The 19,863-nt window shown below is 36.6% G+C and overlaps 1 protein-coding gene across 1 annotated transcript in view; it reads left to right on the forward strand.

Moving 5' to 3' along the window:
- The window catches only part of FAM13A (family with sequence similarity 13 member A), a 190,173-nt gene that overhangs the window by 120,346 nt on the left and 49,964 nt on the right, over positions 1–19,863 (forward strand). The window contains exons 8-10 of the mRNA XM_069485346.1: positions 4,132–4,173; positions 15,059–15,100; positions 17,792–17,971. Coding sequence (XP_069341447.1) covers positions 4,132–4,173; positions 15,059–15,100; positions 17,792–17,971 — 264 coding nt within the window. The remainder of the gene's footprint in view (positions 1–4,131; positions 4,174–15,058; positions 15,101–17,791; positions 17,972–19,863) is intronic.

Genomic DNA, 19,863 nt, shown 5'->3' on the forward strand with positions numbered 1-19,863 from the left:
GAATTCTCCCAACAGTATTTGTGTTTTCTTAGATATATAAAACGCCATGCTTTTCGTGATTTCATTTAGCTTGCTGTATAATTAAAATGATAGGCATGGCATTCTGTGGCTTCAGTTTAGAAATCAGAGCAGCTCGTGAAGAGATTGAACATCTGTGTGTCATTTATGTATATGCATTTGCCAATGTTGAGCCATATTTAAAAAAGTTAGGAAGCTGGCAAAACTCTAAGTTATTGTCATTCTCAGTTGCAGCTTCTTAGGTTTGGGCTATTATTTGGGTCTGTCTGATAAATGTTCTTCCCACAGGCAGTTGTTTTGAGAATAGTACCACGTATCTGAGAACACTAAGCATCTAATTGCGTGCCCTAAGTGAGGTGATTGGCCACATCTCTCGGTGTATGTTTGAATTTAAAAAAAAAAATAGCAAACTAATTGGCTGCTTAAACTTGGCCGTTATTCAGAGTCATCAAGTAGGAAATAATTAAAATGTGGGGTTGGTACTGGTAACCAAGAAGGAAATCTAATGAATTCCAAGTTGTTACAGTTGGTCATTAGTTTCATTACATATATACCCCCTTACTCATTCACAGAACATGTGCTTATTTTTAAAACTAAAAGTGAATCAAAATTAATTCTCCATTTCAAATTTAGGAAAAAATTATGACAAATTATGCTCAATTTAGAATTTAGGCAAAATCATTTTGTATCTTTGGACGTGACTGAGATTGTCACAAAACCAGGAACAGGTGTAAATAACCTCTATAATAAGTAGATGTGTTAGAACCTATACCAATAGTACCATATTGTTTTGCACAGCTGTGTAAAAATGGTAATCTTCTGAAATGTGTTAAATTCTGATTTGTAAATTTTGTGGAAAAGTTTATTGTCTCAGTTTTATTTGGAAGAATTGTCCTTGGCCATTTTTTCTTAAAATTGCCTTCAAAATCAATGCATTAAATTGATTTTAAAAATTAATTGGTTTAATCAATTTGCAATGAATGGTTTAGTTATTTCAGAATTTATACCTTTGTCAAGATTGTATTCCTAAACCCCAGGCAAGGGTACTTTTATGGAAGGAGAAGAATATGCTTTTAAAATAAAAATTGATTTGTGTACCCTCATTTTCTTTTCAAATTATGTTGCTCTTCCTGGGTACTGTGCATGGATTGCTGCCCTGTTGACTAAATGTAATACTGAGTCTGTCTCATTTTACTTGAACTTCAGTGCTTACGTTTTTTTTTGTTTTTTTTTTTTTTTTAGGATACTTAAACTGATCAAAATTCAGGGACATAGTCAAATTAAGAATTTTTCTTTTCATTGACAAATTTATTTTGTGCAAATGTAGCCTGAAAAATACTTGCTTATGATTAAAACCTTGTGTTTCTAACAAGAGACATTCTTGACATGGTGCCAGTATATTTTAATAAATTAATCACCTTAAAAGGGCTGTCAGGCATAATGCATTATGAATGGACTTTGACTAAGGTGATGGAGAGTTGCTATAATCAGAAGCATGACAAGTAGCTTATAAAGTCCACGAGATCTTGTGGCTGCTGGAATGCAAACTGGCCATCGAACAGATTTTCTTCACTAACCTTGTCATCTCACCATACTTTTTTTTTTTTTTTTTTTTTAAGAGACAGAGTCTCTGTCACCCAGGCTGGAAGACAGTGGCAATCATAACTTGCACCTTGAACTCCTGGTCTCAAGCTGTCCTCCCACTTCAGCCTCCCAAGTAGCTGAGACTACAGGCAAATGCTACCACTTCTGGCTAATTTTTTTTTTTTTTTTTTTTTTTTTTTTTTGGTAGAGACAGGGTCTGACTATGTCGCTGAGGCAGGTCTCAAACTGCTGGCCCCAAGTGACCCTCCCATCTCAGCCTCCCACAGTGCAGGGATTACATGCGTGAGTCACCGCACCTGGCCCTCACCATACTTTGATAGGTTAAAATTGAAGGGAAGATAATAACAAAAATGGACTAACATGTATTACAGTAATTTACATCACTGGCTGTGTCACGTAGATGAATTACGTACCCACTCTGAGCCTGCTTTTCTCATCTGAATAAGAGAGGGAGCAAGAGACAAGTACCAGAGAGGGTTTTGTGATGATCTAAATGAGATAATTAATGTAGGGCCTGTGGCAGTACCCTCAGTCATAATTGATAATAAATGTGTGAGGGAGGGAAGGTATAAAGGAAGAAAAGATCGATTTTTGATTGCCTCTGTTTGCTATAAGGAAATTAACACACACGCACAAACGTTAGCCAGAACACACAAACACCTGTGTTCAGAGCCTTGCACCATTTATATTCTCTCCCAAAAGCACTTAAAAAAAAACCAACCATATGGCTAATGGAATGTACATCAAAGTACATCATAGTAAGCATGTTAATATTCATTCTAGTTTGTTACATGTTAGAGTTAAGGATCTATTCGGGGCAAAGAAAGTATTTAGCACATTGCCTATTTTACAAGGCGTGGTGATTTTTCCTATAATAATAAAATTGTTATAGGTTTTTAGTGGTTGCTTTTTTGGCACAGTGTTGATCATAATTAGTACTTTTTGACACCAATTCCTTGGTTACGAAACAAACCCAATTCTAACGTGTTTATAATTTGTTAAGTGTTCTCTAGGAATGTTTTAAAGCCAAATGTGTAAGCTACTTGTATCAGGCTAACTTAAAGCAGTCACCTCCTATAATACAGGCAGTTTCTTCCCAGGACACCCGGACATGTCCCAGGTGTTGTTACCTCTAACTTTTCAATTCTACAGCCCAACTCTACCAGCTTTGCCCTCAGCCCATCACTTACTCCTTATATGGAAAGAATTAACACATTCAATTATAAACATTAAAATATTTGGCAACATGGACATTAGAAGAGCTGAGAGCAGTGTTGAAATTGGAAGCTCAGACCATGAGAGAATGAAACATAGAACATCATATTTTATGATACACGCTGTATTCCGTCTAGAATGTTAAGACTTTTTCAACTTCCAGGGCAGGTTTTGTTTGGTTGTGTGTTTTACACTATCATTCTGTAATAGGATTTTGTTGACTGCCAGTTTAATATTCTCAATCGAAGCAAACTTTTCTCTTTTCATCAATGATACTTCAGAAAATAAAAAATGAAAAATGGAGAAAGAGAGGACGCCGAAGTTAACTAGTTGCCTTCCCAGAGGCTGTAACATGGTGTCATACCCCAGGTGGCGTACAAGAGGAACACTAGGGGTACAAGAGGAAAATATTAGAGCTGCTTTCTCATTTTATCCAACACTTTATCTTTCTACTTTTATCTGTTTAATGATGCACATAACTGATACAGATTTATATTTAATCAGTCATATATTTGAGGGGAGTGACCACTGAAGAGAAAATTTTATAAGAATGTATAATTTTAAAAGTTCAAAGACCACTCCAGAGAACATTAAAGAGTCATTCTACACTCTGAGGTCATTTATTAGGGGGAAAACAAAATGTTAAAGGAAAAAAAAATTATAATGTATTTTACATTTTTCAAATTAAATTCCTTTCCATTAAACTTCATATTGTTTCCGTGTCGTGTGAGGAGCTTAAACTATTTTTATGATTTTATTTGTGCCCGTTCTTGTTATCTCCACTAGTTAATAATTAGTCGAGTAACTACAGAAGAACAAAGAGCACATGAGTGTTGTGTTGTTTACTAATGTGCTCTTCATCCTAGAGAATCATTCCTGAAGTGACTCACACTTCACAATCATATTTTGTTGGCTTTCTTATATTCGTCATCATGTTGATAAGCTGTAATTAACTTTGATGATAAATGAGTATGTAATCATTTTAAGGGTTTATGTGCAATACAGAAGTACTTGAATTGGGCTTATAGAATAAGATAGTACAAAGCTTCCTCTTTAAAGGGTGATGTGAATTCCTTTTGCCTGAGGCTAATTTTGAAAGAAGCTTGGTCTCCTTTGAAGAAGTAATTGACCTTGGCTAGGTCCATCGTAGAGTGTGTTTTACTCACCCTCCTCTGTCATGAGATTGGCTTCAATGTGTCAACACAAAATTTGCGACAAGTAGAACAGTTTTAGTAAAATTGACATGTTATAGTAACAGAAATCACATTAATTCAAAATTTATTTTCCTTTTAGTTCACAGGAAGATGAAAGACCTATGTCACCTTTCTATGTGAGGCATTTACTTGATTTTTGTTGGTCTACTACAGGGAATGGAGGAGAGATAAGGCTGCTTTGGGTTTATTTGCCCATTTTAATCCTTTTTCAATAGCGCATTCTATACTGTGGCCATACTAAGCTTGCTGGAGCTCCTCAACCCTATTGGGCGTGCTGTATTTTCCCTCTCTTTGGTTTAAGAAATATTTTTTAAATGTTTATTTCATATAGCTCAAAACAAGATATTTTGTTTTAAATTCAGAAATGCCAAGGGGACCATTTTAATTTTTAAAACTGACTTATGATTAGGCTTTAACCTAAATTAGAAATCTCTACTCTGTACCTATGTGCAGGGGAGAGGGGAGGGCGAGCACAAGGTCCACCTGCAGAAGCAGCCTTGGGTTATGTTAGATCATTTTCTGTGTGGTAGTGGAGTAGGAAACTGAATATTCTGCAGGTTCATGGAGTTCAGGATTATTTCATAAAGCTTATAAAGACAGAGTAACAACGATTAAAGCAGGTAAGTTAACTAAATTCAAAGTAGATGTTAGATAAGATCACTTCTCTCCAGTGACTGAATGCTTCCTGCACCGATGTGATTTTTCAGTGAACCATCTGGCTGAACTATAACCTAGAACCACGTCTTCCTTAGCGCGTTTCTTTCCTATCTGCCCCCTTCAGAGGCTTAGAGAATATGCTTGAAAGTTATGTAATCATGTAAATTTTTTAAATCTTTTCCTCAATTGTGAAGTCTACCGCTTTTTCAAAGGAATGTTGGGACATGTGATACATAATTTATTTATTTTTGGGTCTGATTTGTTGTAATAGTCCCACAGTTGGATTTAGACTGTAATTCTAAATCCAGTAGTTCACAAATGTGTCATAGGACTTCACACTCAGCCCAGTAACTGCTTTTCAGTAGCGTTCTGCCCTCCAGCGACTTGCAGCGTATTATTGCATAATCACTTTGTGGCAGGATTGGGAACAAGTGAGGTTTCAGTTCGAGACAGCATGGTGGTCTGTTTTTTTCAACCTGGTTTCCTACCAACCAAATTAGCATATTCTGGTTCTTAGGCTGTCTCAACTATGCAATTGCTATGAACACACGAGGATGTTGTTGCTGAGTGCATAGTGATTCTGGTACTCATTACATAAATATAAATAGTAATATCAAATTATTATATATTGAAGGAAATTAAATTTTATATAATATGAGAAACTATAGCATTTAATCATGCCAACTAATGAGAACCATTTCTCTGAATGTCTTTTTATTACTCTGGGGAACATCTGTCTGTGTTGTACATAGTATTGAATTTTATTTTATTTTGACTATGATTTTATAAAGCAGATGGGGAAAATGGGTTTTTAAGTCTTCAAAGAATTATATTTTATAGTGGGAAAATTTTTGTAATTTTCTGGACTATAATATTTGACTACTAATATAGTCTTTAAAAAGAAATTCTGTCCTTGCAGATGAAAGTAAAAGAAAGTAGAGTAAAAGAAAATTAATAATATATTTACAAAGCTCTTGATAGAAACTATTTGACCTTTTTAATGTTAAGCATCATAAAAACTAAAATATAGTAAAGTTAGGGGAAGAAATAAATATGCCTACTAGACCACATTTACAGTAGGAAAAAGAAAAGTTACCAGAAAGTATTCTATTTCATAAATGCAAAAATAGTAATTATTTAGGGTAATTATTTAGCCTTAAATTAAAATTTCAAAAGTAGTTTCTTTTTCTGAAGAACATTATTAGAAATTATATAAGAATTAAGTTGGTACAAGTTAATTTAACTTTTTTTATTACCCATTTAGCATGAAGCAGGAAGAATCTACTGGTAAAACATGAAAATTTTTTTCTTCTTTCAATTATTTGCATGGCTGGTTTGAGATAGATTTTTCTTGAGTTATTCTAACATACAGTATTTAAGTAGAAGAAAGAAAACACAATTTTATTATGATCAAGTTCTTTAGATTTTTGTAATCTAGAAATATGACATGTCTACTAATAATTTATAAATGAGTGCACTTTTTTTTTTACAGTACCTCTAGTAATAGCAAATGAATGTTTAAATGTTTTGAATATATTTAAATACATTTCTCTAGCTTTCTTGTCTTCTTTTCCCTCCCACTTTATTACTTAGGATTCCTTTGCTGCAATGTTCAAAAAGGGAATTACTGCAAAACTCATAAATTTCATAATGATTTGTTAATATGATGAAAAACTACTTTCGCTCTTTTGTTTTTCTTTTTTTCCCCCCTTTTCTCTTTTTTGAAAGGCCAAGTAGAATACTTTCGCTCTTTTAAATCCAAAATAATATTCATTGTGTCTTTGAAAAGCAAAAAGTGATGGGTAGTTGCAAAGTGCTGTCTGCCCTGCCTAGGAATGTTGAATATTGAATGTTGTATATTGTATTTTGATAGTGTTGATTGGTCAGGTTTTTATCAGAGAAAAGGACCAGTCAAGAGACTGGAAGTAGATCCAGCCACAGCCAGCCAGCAGTGGGGATGGAGTATTCAGTTTGGTGGTTGATTCTGAGAAGTCCAGCATGAAGTGGAACAGAAAAACTCAGTGGCTACAAATCTGTGAGGGGGCGGCCTTCAGAGAGAGCCAAGCAGAACAGAAGATAAGGGCAAAGCAGGTCTCCAGCCTCAAAGGGAGAGGAGGAGTAGATGATCCATAAAGGCGTTTGGGTACAGGGGATCACCCAGGGATCCAGCTATCGTAGTGGAGACAAGGTGGATTGTTTATAACAAGACAGAGTCTGTGTCTGGGATAGAGGGCAGAGACTGAGAGCACATGAAGAGGCCACAGTACACACTGGTGGAGGTCCCAGGACCTTGCTGGGGCTGAGGGGAAAGGGTGGGATGCGGAACAGGGAACCAGGGAGGCTAGTCATTGCCTTGCTCTGCTTATTACCTTAGAGAATTTCAGTTTCTGTGATTCGATAGTCTCTTTTAGCAGTCATGGCTGAACCACATGTAAGTCTGCTATACAATTCAATTGCCTTCAGTTCTTTCAGCAATTAGGTAGGGCTGTTATAAATAGACACACACTCATATTTTTATTCTAAATCAAATATCTTCTGTGAGATCAACTCTGTCTTCTCTGATTTCAGTACTTCTCCAGTCTAACCTAAATCACCACAGAGCCATTTGTCCTTTTCTGCAAAGGGAAGGAAAGAGTAGCGACAAACCTGCACCTGCCACCGTCCCCCTTAGCAAGTTTATTGCAGTTACATAACTCGAACAGTAGGTGTCACTGTTCCCCAGATGCTCATTAGGGAGTACCAGCCCCGTGGAAACGAGCAGGGGAATGAAAGGGAAGGACAGGCTATGCCAAACCATTAGTGAGATTGTAGCAAAATAAACGTGAACCTGCAAACTTAAAATGAAGAGCATTCTTGGCAAGGATGTCCATAGCCTGGTCTCTTTCATATTTAAGGCTAGAATCCCACCAGACTTTGACCTTTGAATTCCTTCTTTACAGATTCCTGGATTATACATACAGCTTGTGTCCCCAGAACCTGGGTTTGCCGGTGCTTTTTCAAAATCCTAAATATGTGCTTGAGAAGCTACATGCCTGTAATCAGTTCTGTTCATTGGGCTCTAAACAGCTCGCCTGGCTTCGGAATGCTTGTTCCTTGCTTACCTCACACCTGTCTTCCAGCAAGGACACTGATCTTTCTCTCTTACCCTTCTCATATAGGACTCCATCAAAACCCTGAAATTGATCATCTTTTTAGATTTCAGCCCAAGTTTTAATACAGTGCAAATTGAAGCTAAATTAATATGTCAGCAGATTTGGAATTGCTTAGGGTCCGTTTTAGAATTTCATCCGTTTTTAATTTTCCTTAAGGAACATCAGATAGAGTTATTTCTAAGTTAGCTGTTTGGCAGACAAACTCACTCTTTAGGATTTGGTTAATTTTCAATTGCTAGAGCCTAGGAACCATCAATTTTCTGAAACTCTCTTCACCCTCTCAAATTTATGTTGAAGAAAACAATTTAGCTTTGGATAAATTCAAATTAAAATAGTACCTAATATTAGATGGGAATGGAAATCATGCCGTACCACTCCTGTCCTGATTTGTAGAAAACTTCTTTCTAAAGCATTTTTAGATAGCTTTTGGGGGGCTTACCGTTTCAAACAACTTATGCTAGGATTTGTATGTTTGTGATTTTGTTGTTGTTGTTATACTTCATTAGCTTTAATTTTTAAGAATTTGTTTTTCTCCTTAAGGAGCATAGTATATGTTTTCTAAATTATCATTTTTGAGGTAAAAATCCTTCATTATTAGATGGGAGAGTTGGAGAATTTTAGCATGTAAGACATTATATTTGTTTATAAGTCTGTTTCAGGCTACAGACTGGTGAGTGTAACCAACAGGCAGGCTGTTTATTTAAGTATCTACTTGATTTTTTGTCAAGATAGTAAAGTGTACTAAGTATCTGGGTATCTTCAGACACAAATAACTCTTTATTAAAAAATATTTGTTTTCCTTACCCTTTTTTACTAGAATGGTGTTTTGAAGCTGAGAAGCAAGTCACCTCTGACTGCAGAGCTCTGTGTTTGGGTTTTTGAGTGTGTGTGGGTAGGGGGTGGTAAATTACAAAATTCACCATTTTAACCATTTTTAATTTTTTTTTATTGTGGTAAAGTACACATAAAATTGACCATCTTGACCATTTTTAAGTGTGCAGTTCAGTGGCATTAAGGACATTCTCAATGTTGTACAACCATCCATCTCCAGAACTCTATCTTACAAAACTGAAAACGCGACCCGTTAAACGCTAACTCCTCATTTCCATCTTCCCCTACGCCCTGGCAACCACCATTCTACCCTCTGTTTTTATGAATTTGCCCACTCTAGGTCCCTCGTGTAAGTGGAATCATATACAGTATTTGTCCTTTCGTGACTGGCATATTTCACTTAACAAAATGTCCTCAAGGTTCATTCACGTAGTAGCATGTTTCAGAAGTTTTCTTCCTTTTTAAGGCTGAATAATATTCTATTTTGTGTATATACTGAATTTTGTTAATCTGCTCATCTGTCAACACACACTAAAGTTGCTTCCATCTTTTGACTATTGTGAACAATGCTGCTATGAACATGTAAAATGACTACCCAAGTGTAAAAATATCTGTCCAAGTGCCTGCTTTCAGTTCTGTTGGGTACATACCCAGAAGTGGAATTGCTGGATCATATGGTAATTCTATGTTTAATTTTTTGAGGAACTGCCATACTGTTTTCCCTAGAAGCTGCACCATTTACATTTCCACCGGTAATGTACAACAGTTCCAATTTGTCCACATCCTTGCCAACACTTGTTATTTTCACTTTTTTTGATAATAGCCATTCTTAAAGGCAGGAAGTATGTGGATTTCTTTAAAGATGCCTGGGTCTCACTGGCCAAGATGCCAAGTCTCCATATTTTCACAGAGTGTAATAGGAGATTTTGATGCACGACTCTTAACTGGAAAACACTGAGCCAGACCAACAGTATACCTGAAAAATGGTTACAAAGAAGAGTCAAAGTGAAATGTCAGAGATATCAACTGTCAAACTTAGTACTTAAGGAAATCGAACATTTCATACTCAACCTCATAGAATCAGAGCTGTGTAAACTTGAGACACTAACCTTGTGTGAACCTCAACTTCCTCATCTTTAAAATGGATACAGTATATATGTGAGCAATTTGTTGCATTTTATGATTTTGCTTAATAAAGACCCTAGTGTAAAAACAAAACAAAAGAAAAACCTGAATTCCTATTTATGCAAAAACATGCTAAATATGTAAAACTGAAAACTGCAATGATTAAGTTTCAAAAGAAACTGTGCAGAAGATGAGTAGTCTGCCATTTTGATGGGCTATATTTAATTTGTTAGAAAAATATTTAATAGAGTATTAAGATAAAGCCGTGAAGAACAATTTTTTTCTTCAAATCTGGCTTCATATTTAAAGGAATAGAAGTGTGAAGTTAGAAAAAGTATGAGAATAAATATTTCCCTCCTACTGAGTCATATCCTTGTAGTATGTTTCCAATTTATGTTCTAGTATATTTTGCATAGTATGCCATTTAAAACCAAAATGTGAGGCGCTTTTGTACCCAAAATGTCTATAATGATGCAAAAGAATGAGGTAACTTTTATCAAAATTTAAATACCTAAAAATATTCCATTAAATTTCTGCATGCTGATCATAGCTAAAGGTTAAAAGGAATAAATATTTAGGATTGAATGTATTTCTTTTAATGTATGATGCTATAAAGAATGAACTAAACTCATGAAAAAATTTAATTTAGAAAGGCACTATGCAGTTACAAAGAAATAATGTTACGATCACTTTATAATGTTGACACTGCATATCAACTTTTACTATTTTAAGGTAACACTAAAAATACTGTATTTTGTTAAATAGGCAATTGAAGAATTTCAGACTATTTTGATGATTTAGTTACATGATCTTCACCCATGGCTTGTTTAAGCAAATATCACATAATTGTCTTTTTAATCCTTATTCATTAAAAAATGGAGTAAATGCAAATACTATATTCTAGAAAAAAACTGATAATCCTGTTAGACCTCATGGTTCCCATTAAACAATAATATATTACAGGCAGGATTTTGTGCGCCATAGAGGAGAACATACTGAAATAAGAGAACACATGTTTTTTCAAGATGTCTGGTTTTTATAGATTTGAAACTTCTTTTTAAATGTATTCTTTATTTCACATTGAGATCTAATTAAAGAATCACTTGTCAACAGGCATCTGTGCATCTTACCACATGCAAATTGTAGAGACCAATGTTGCTGCACATAATTGGCTTAAGGAAATTTAGTTTGGGTTTTGCTAATAGAAATAAAGACTAAAGATATTTAAATATGTCATCGAGTAGACTTTCAGAGTAGACTTACAACCTATTTTAAATGACCAATAGAATATTCAGTTGCATGATCACTGACAGTAGGCTTGGGTAATGAATTTGACCATAGTGCTGGTTTGCACATGAGCTTCTTTCTTTCCATTTTAAATACTTGCTTTATCAACAGTAGTGGAAGAATTTTTCCTTATCTAAGTGTTTATAATACATTAATAAGAAATTTTCTTAGCAAATCAGTCAAGGGCTCTGAAGAAAATTCATTATTCTTAACTGTCTACAGAGGGTAAGAAAACAAGCTTACATGCAAATGAAGGAAATTTTACCTTTCATTTTAGCTTATTTGCCTGTTGTTTATAATGCTTTATTGCCTTTTTCTCAGTGTCTTAGAATTACCTTCATGAGTCAGCTATAGCTGTGGGCTAAGTCTCCATTGCTGTCATTAAATATTCTTAGAAATCTTGTTATTGGTGAATTATGAAGTACATCCCACAGGAATTATGGAGGTAGTTGGATACCTGACCAAAATCATTTTGGTATCCAATAAACTATAAATTTAAATGATACTGTGTCATAAAACTGAATATGCAGCTATAACCTTTTGTAATGCTTTAAACTTTAGGGCAATAAAATTGAATCTGAGATAATGTGATAAACTTTTAGAGCTACAAGAAAACCACAGAGATCACTAGCCAAACCTGTCATATTCTGTATGAAAAAACCAACCCCAAGCAGCCAATCTAACTAACAACCTGCCTATGATTTCAGCTAATTAACTGCAGAGCCAAGACCAGAACTTGTCTTTTCTGATTCCCAATGGAAAATATTCTCTTTTCATAATATTTTATATATAGAAGTTCTATTAAAAGAACACCAAATTAGGGGTAAGTTACATATATCAGAAATTCCCAAGGACTATGAAAAACATAAAAGTATAAACTTATATATCTGAGCTGAAATAAATATACTAGCAAAAATGAATATGATTTAATTACTTGGTTTTATTACTTATTAATTTTGCATTCTGAGAAAGGCTCTTAACTGATTTAGATAGCTCAGGTCATTTTTATTTAACTTGTGAGGGAAAGTTTGATATGTTGACTTTTATTAACTAAGGTTATCAGTTTTTCTTGTCATACCTTCATTACTTAAATTAGAATGTTTAAAAATTGCTATTGTGACATCTAAATAATTGAAGTTTTAAAGAATTTTGGTTGCCAGGATTTCGAACTTTCAACTTTGCTACTCAAAGTGTCTTCTACAAACCAACAGCATCAGAATCACTGAGGACTTTGTTAGAAATGCAAAGTCTCAGCTTCCCCTTCCCAAGACTTAGACCTGCCGAATCACAATCTATGTATTTACAAGGTCCTGAGTGATTCCTATGCATATTAAGGTTGGAGAAACACTTAGAGAGTTAGAAATCTCAGAATCTGGTTGTGTTTGTCATCATTTGCTTGTCTCCTTCTTCTTCACCTTTCCCCCCCAAAAGGGAACATAAAAATATGGCAGTCTGCTTTAATAGGCAGAAAGAAGAACAGATCAAAAATGTGTAGAAGGGAGGAGAGGAAATACATCTCCACATTCTGGGACAGCATGGGGGACTAATTGGCTAATGATAGGTCTCTGGAATGTTTTTTAGCATCTCACAGATCCACATTCTTTTCTCTCTTCCAGGTTTCCCCCTGAGTCGTTATTCACATTGGTCCCTGCTCCCAAAACCAAGGTTGTGTAACTGTATTGAGAAGTGGAGTCTAGGAGTTAATTATACAGTGTTGAGTTTACAGAGGGTGAGCCACAAAGCATCAAAAGCAAGGACTGCCTGTTCCAGTTAAAGAGAGAGAGCAGCAAAGAATTTATTGTTGGCCATGTAGCCTGGGAACCACTATGAATGACAGGCTTTGTGAGGGAGAGGAGAAATGGTTGTGATTAAAAGCAAAGTCAAATACCTAAGTCCAGGCCTCTCTATACAAAGATGACTCCAGTGTGTTTTTCTTCAAGTGAGTAATGGATTGAAAGACAAATCTAGTGTCGTGATTAAGAGCTTAGTATCCGAGCTAAAACTTTTCTTGGTTCAAATCCCAGCTTATCTATTTCTTGCCTCCATGGCTGTGGGCAAGTTACTTAACCTCTATGATCGCTTCACCTGAAAATAGAGAAAACAATAGTACCTACCTCATAAGGTTATTGTAAACAGTGAGTGAAAAAATTCTGTGTAAAAAGCACTTAGCACAGTGTCTGAAACATAGTAAGTACTCAAGTGTTAGGGTGTTTGTGTTTAGTTAGTTGTTACTTAATGATTCTTCATATCAATTTCCCTTTTGTACAATCACATGATTACGTGTGGTTTTTCTGAGATTTGTCTGTAGTCTATGATCATGACAAAGAGCTACACCTTTATTTATTTATTTATTGAGACAGAGTCTCGCTTTGTTGCCCGGGCTAGAGTGCCGTGGCGTCAGCCTAACTCACAGCAACCTCAAACTCCTGGGCTCAAGCGATCCTCCTGCCTCAGCCTCCCGAGTAGCTGAGACTACAGGCGTGCGCCACCATGCCGGCTAATTTTTTCTCTACATGTAGTTTTTAGCTGTCCAAATCATTTCTTTCTATTTTAGTAGAAATGGGGTCTCGCTCTTGCTTAGGCTGGTCTCGAACTCCTGACCTCGAGCGATCCACCCGCCTCAGCCTCCCAGAGTGCTAGGATTACAGGCGTGAGCCACCGCGCCCGGCCTACACCTTTAACTAAAGAAAATTTTCTGGGTCTAAAGAGTCAGTGTTTGTTGATCACCTCTGGAATAATGAGTACGATGAAGGGTATGATGGTGGTGGGTAGTGGTAGGTAGTGTGATGAAAGAAAATGAGAAACATACAATCCCCTGGGGCACCTGGATTGTGAATTGAAAGAGAAGAGATGTGTACTGACAAGGGAGCAGATGATTCCCATGAGACCTGACAGATGATTCCCAAGCAGCATGTTCATACGTTGAAAATTACATAGTATAAATTAGGATGCTTGGAGTGATTGGAAGACAACTATCAATATTGGTCATTAACAGCTTCAGTTTTCTTCTGGCATCTTCTACAAAGAAGGAAGAAAATAGAGAACTATTAGGCAAAATAGTTTGACATGACTAAAGATTTTCTTCAATCTGCTCAATATTTAGCCTTTTTTAAAGCATAGACACTTTTAAATCTTGATTTAGAAGCCGACCAAACACTAGAGGGCAGAACGTGAGAACGTGATGAAGTTACTAATACAATTAAAATAGCTGCCAGCCTCAACACTCATCGCGGTTATGTGAACAGAAGTGGAGGCAGAAGGGAGAAAGTTCTGGAGGACGCTAACCAGAGAGGGTTTTATAATTTTATCATTCTGCTTTATCTTGACCACTTTTTAATACTTTTAAAAGAATTCAGGCTTTAGAGAAAATGGGAAAGTAGTTTAGAAACATGAAGTAAGTTTGTAAATAATCCACAACAGGGTTGTAAATTAGGTGTTAAGATGAAACATTGTGAAGCTTGAGATATTTTCCATCTTGAGAAACTTAGAAAGAGAAGGCGGCTTAGAAAAGATGGTTTAGAAATAGTCATGTCACAGTCCAGCAGCTGTGAGCTTTAAGAAAGAAAGACAGACATAGTCGTGTGTTCTAGAAAACCGTATTTTGGTTCCTCGTTCTCTATGCCTGTGCATAGAGCAGAGTTCAGAGCAGAGTTTTAGGAACATGCTTTGTCTGCAGGCCTGAGGGGAGGGAATGGATCTGGACAGCGGAGAGTAGCTGATGAGAAGGCAGTCAGCAGCGATCCAACTAACTTTCCCAAGATCAGTTGCGGAATAATCTGCCATGGACATCTTTAAAAAGAAGAATAAAGGCCACTGTTCAGGAATAAGCAACCAAGGCCATCTCATCTTCTAGAAGCAAGTGATAACGAGCATCTGTCAGTGGATGGTTAAACATTTTCCATCTCTAATCTTTCACCTAACCCGACTTTCTTTCTCTTTGCTTCTTCTCTGCAGCGCTCACGTGTCCCAAGTCAGCAGTGTTTCACCAACTGAAGAGTAAGTTATTTGGGTTGGGTTTTTGTATTTTGGGTATTTTTTTCTAATGCCCTTTCCCATTACTGAACAGAAAAAAAGTAATTCTAATGGTGTACAGTATTGGAAGATTAAGATAATAAGCAACCGGTGACTCCTAAACTAACTTTATACAGAGGAGAGGACTAAGAAGGGTTCTTGTTTGAGCTTCTACGTGTGTGTGCACCTAGAATCAGCTCTGACATTTGAAAATAGTTTTTATTTTCCTTGTTAAAAATGTCAGAGTCAGTTAATATTTGCAAAATAGTCTATGCTTTAGGAGGCATCTTGCAATGGAGAATGTAATCAAAGGTTAATGTATTAGCCGTGTCTTTATTTCCTACTTTGTTCATTTTATCGAGCCTACATTTATTGAGTGCCTGTAGCATGCTAAGCACAGTGTTAGATGTATAATGTCAAATAAGCCTTGGGCTCTGCCTTCAGGGATTTTTATAATCTAACAGGATTGTAAAAAAGAATGCAAATTAGTGATGGCAGCAAGTTCTTCCTGCACAGGACAGTGGCGGTGTTCTCTTAATTATGTCATCACATGTCTTTTTCCTGCCAAAGGTTTCCACTTGCACTTAAACTAAATCTAGATTTCGGTTGTCTTCCCTTGCCTACCTCTCTGATCATATTGTTCATTATGCTTCAGCCACGTGACTTCCTGTTTCTGGACGAGGCCAAGTTTATTCTTGCCTTAAAGCCTTTGCACTGGCTGTTCCTCAGCCTGGCCAGACTTGCTTACTGTTGATTCTTTGTTCAAATGTCATGTCTTCCAGGAATCTGTTCCTGACTACCTGTATTCACTCTCCAACACTTTACTCGACGTTTTAGAGAATTTATCACTATTTGAAATTCCATTATTTGTTTCTTATCTGTCTTGCCCTATAAGTAAGCTCCGTGAACACGGGAACCTTGTCTGTCGTGTTCATTGCTGTCTTCCTGGCCCCTAGAAAAGTGCCTGGCATATAGTAGGCACTAAATAAACATTTGTCAAATGGCTGAACGAGTGGCTCCTTGCCCAAAGGTGTTTCCTTCACACCTACCTCTTTTCCTTTCTTGCTGGGACATGTGTGGGCCTTTTTGAAGCATCTGCTCTTGGCGAGGATCAGGTGTAGGAGGTGAGGAGGATTGATGTGATAAGAAGGACGAGAGAAAAATTAGAAGCAGCACTAGTTGGAATGAATTTGGATCTAGCAGGATGGATTTGGATTTTTTTTTTCTTCGTTATTGGGTAAGAAAGCAATGTGAGGGCCAGAGTTATCTCCCTTCCCTTTGTCAGTTTTAAAGAGATTCTAGAACTGTACCAAGACTGACATGTTCTTGCCTTTTTTGTTTCCTGGTAACCTTTCCTTCTTATATGTCTTGTGTAGTTTGGAAAAGATGTGGGCTTAGTCTGGATGAATATTTCAGTTTCATTTACATGATTGGTATGTTGTAGGAAGCCTCTCTGACTTAACACACCTTACGGTTTCCTCATGAATATCTTATTTATTTATTTATTATGTATATATCTTATGTCTATATTAATTTACTCACATTCTTCCATACCACTCTTAGGTAATCTTGAATCATTAGGGACACAGAGTTCCAAACATAAAAATTCCAACGCCTAAGTTAATTAAACTATACTTGCTCATTGTCTTAAAATACTTTTAATAAAACTTGAATGAAGTAACTATGAGTCTGTTATAAAAGTGCATTTGGAAAATCTAAAGTTCTTTACATTCTCAAAGCACATTCTATTTAAGTAAATGCTACTTCCTTAGCCTGAGTATTTAACAAATACATATGTGATTCTTTTTCAAATGAAGAAAAACATGCTTTGAGGAGTCTAAGTTAGGAATTTTCCAAACCAGCTTATTCAGAATTAAATAACAGGGTGATAGAAGGAAGTTTATAGACACATTAAAAGATTCTGCAGCTTTAAAAATGATGCCATTTATATCTTATCATGCATTCTTTCCAGCCCTTTGTGCTTACCTGTTTTCCTCAGGTTGAACACAATAAATCTATCCTTCCAACTTCAGTATGTCGTGGGGTGTTTGCATGAATGCAGCTTCACTTATATATATCACAATGTAATTGAATGGAAGTTAGGCAAGATTATGCCATCTATTATGAGTTGTAATTTTTCTGATGAGTTTTTTTTTTCCAAATAGCATTATTCCCAATTTACTTTTTTTATCTTTAAGGGATTCTAAATAGATAATATGCATCATAAAATCATTTCTGCTAGTTTGCTTTGCAAATCATACTATCTTTCTCTGCAGAACTGGTCTGAAATCTGGAGGAAACTCACCTTTGTAAGAATAGGTCCGTTATTATTCTGTGAGGGGAAAAAAAAATTTTTTCCTCATTCTTCCTTATATTAAATGACCCTTGTTTCTTGAATGCCTCATAATTGTCACTCGACTTGCCATGAGCCTTTCAGGAATCCTGGACTCACAAAGATGAGAAACACAGTTATCAAAGTGATCGAATTTGTTCAGTTTAGTTTAGTTTTTTAACACATGATACAAATATTTTTTAGATTAATGCCTTTGCTCATGAAGTTCTAAAGATCTTCCATTGGAAATACAAGTATTTCCAAAATTATGGGCACATATTTTTAAAAGCAGTCAATCATTGGCAAGCTTGATTGCTTAAATGACTCTATATTCTTTTTTACAGACTCTTAGAAAGAACCATCCGGTCAGCTGTAGAACAGCATCTTTTTGATGTTAATAGCTCTGGAAGTCAAAGTTCTGAGGACTCCGAATCTGGAACGTCATCGGCATCTTCCACCACATCCACCAGGCAGCGGCGACGCCAATCCAAGGAGCAGGATGAAGTTCGATGTGGCAGAGACAGGTGAGTTGGCACTGGTTGTTCTTGCTTGAGTTTTCTCTTTCATTTTAAATATACGCTCTTACATTTTAAATTAGTCGCTGTGTTATAGTTTTACCTCCTGGTCCTCTCCCATTTCAGTATTTAAGTTAAAATAGTTTTTTTTTTAAATTTATTTTTAATTTTTATGAATATATAATATTCATACACCCCTCATTCTTTTTCACCTGAACTCATAATCTATACCAAAATCTTCATGGGGGGGAAAAAAAAACTTCTTTTTGCTTAGTAAAGAAAAAGACATAAGGTAAATAGTATAAATACCATGCTGCACCTCACTGAAACATTTAAGGGCCATATTAACAAATGTAATATTAGAAATAAAGCAGTACTATGATATAACCCACTGATTTACAAATGGCATATGCAGTACTCTTTAAAAAACTCTTGGAGCTGGTAGATAGGAGGGGTAGTTGTAGCATTCCACTCAGAAACTAGAAAAATTATCATTCAGGAGATATTTACATGTAAAAGTAGCTACTCACTGAGGTTATAGAAAGCATTTAGGAGTATAATTGGTTTACGTACTGCCTATATTGTGTTACAGTTGCAAGTACAGATTATTCATTTAACATTGCTCTTATCCTCTGCCTCTTTTTTTGCTGAAGAATATGTAGCAACACTTTGCATTTTTAAAATATCCTCAGTGTGTCACGACTTCCTGCTTTCCGCCCTCTTTGTTTGGGCAGAGGGACAGCACACGGAGGTTGGAAGTGGCAAGGAGCCTGATGGGGAACAAAGAGGGGCGGTGGTGACCATGGGTGCTTGGTGGCAGGTGGGAGGAGGACAAGGGGTGGGGGAGGAGTAAGGTCAGAAACAGAGGGGGCCAGACAGGGCAGGGAAATGTGGAGCACAGGTTAACTCTTGTGCAGAATTTAAATACAGCATTTCCCACATCCAGGGACGTTTCTAGCATAACCTATCTGGATTGTTTCTGACTAGCTACATCAGGGGAACAGAGGGAGATGGGGAATGGTGGAGACTGACTGATGGTGGGAAGACGGTACCCATGGAACCCCCAGCCTTTCCCTCAGTTGTTCTGCTCTGGTGTTCCCTTCCCCGCTCATTTGAGTCACTCATCCTTTTCAAACCACAGCTGGGCACTGAGGAAGAGAATCCTGGGGTACACATACATACGTACTCTTGGGGTACTATATTTAGCCGAGGTAACTTACAAACTGCCTCACCATACTCTTTGTCCTTGGTACATGGTCTGGGCATTCTCAAATCCCTTTCATGCGCTGCTTGTTTGCATCACCCTCCTAGTCACGAGATCACCCCCAACCTGGCATCCTACATCACAGTCGTGTCTTGGTTGTCCTTTTTCAATTCCCAGCCCACGCTGAATGTTACTCTCAACTCTGCAGGTCTTTGGAGAAATGAGGCCCTTCTGTTTCAAGGCCCCAGATCTACTCGTTTCATCTGACCCAGCTTTGACCACAAGTCAATAGTCCTTTCCTCCAGCTCCTCTCCCCACCTTCATCCTGGGTACTCTCATCCTTTCGTCACCTCTCTTGATCCAGGGCTCTGATTCCAATCTTGTTTCCCTCCAGCTCCATTCTTTTCCTTTGGCTCACCTCCTTGTTTTTAATTCTTTTCCAGCAGGCTGATTTTTTTCAGCATCTCCACTTCGGTCTCAGAGTCTTCTTTTTTAACTTTCTTCCTTTCAGTGACTTTGAAATGCCACCATGAAGGTCCCCTCCAACATCCCCAGGAGAGTCATTAACATATCATAAGTTGTGAGAAGTTGTAAGAAGGTCAAAAGGCATTATTGATAGCCTATAATAAATGAGTTCTTCATAGTGTATGCTTATACATAATCGATACTTTTATCTAAGATTTTCACAGGGCTTTGC

Source organism: Eulemur rufifrons, chromosome 13, assembly GCF_041146395.1.
Source record: "Eulemur rufifrons isolate Redbay chromosome 13, OSU_ERuf_1, whole genome shotgun sequence".
NCBI classification, from domain to species: Eukaryota; Metazoa; Chordata; class Mammalia; order Primates; family Lemuridae; genus Eulemur; species Eulemur rufifrons.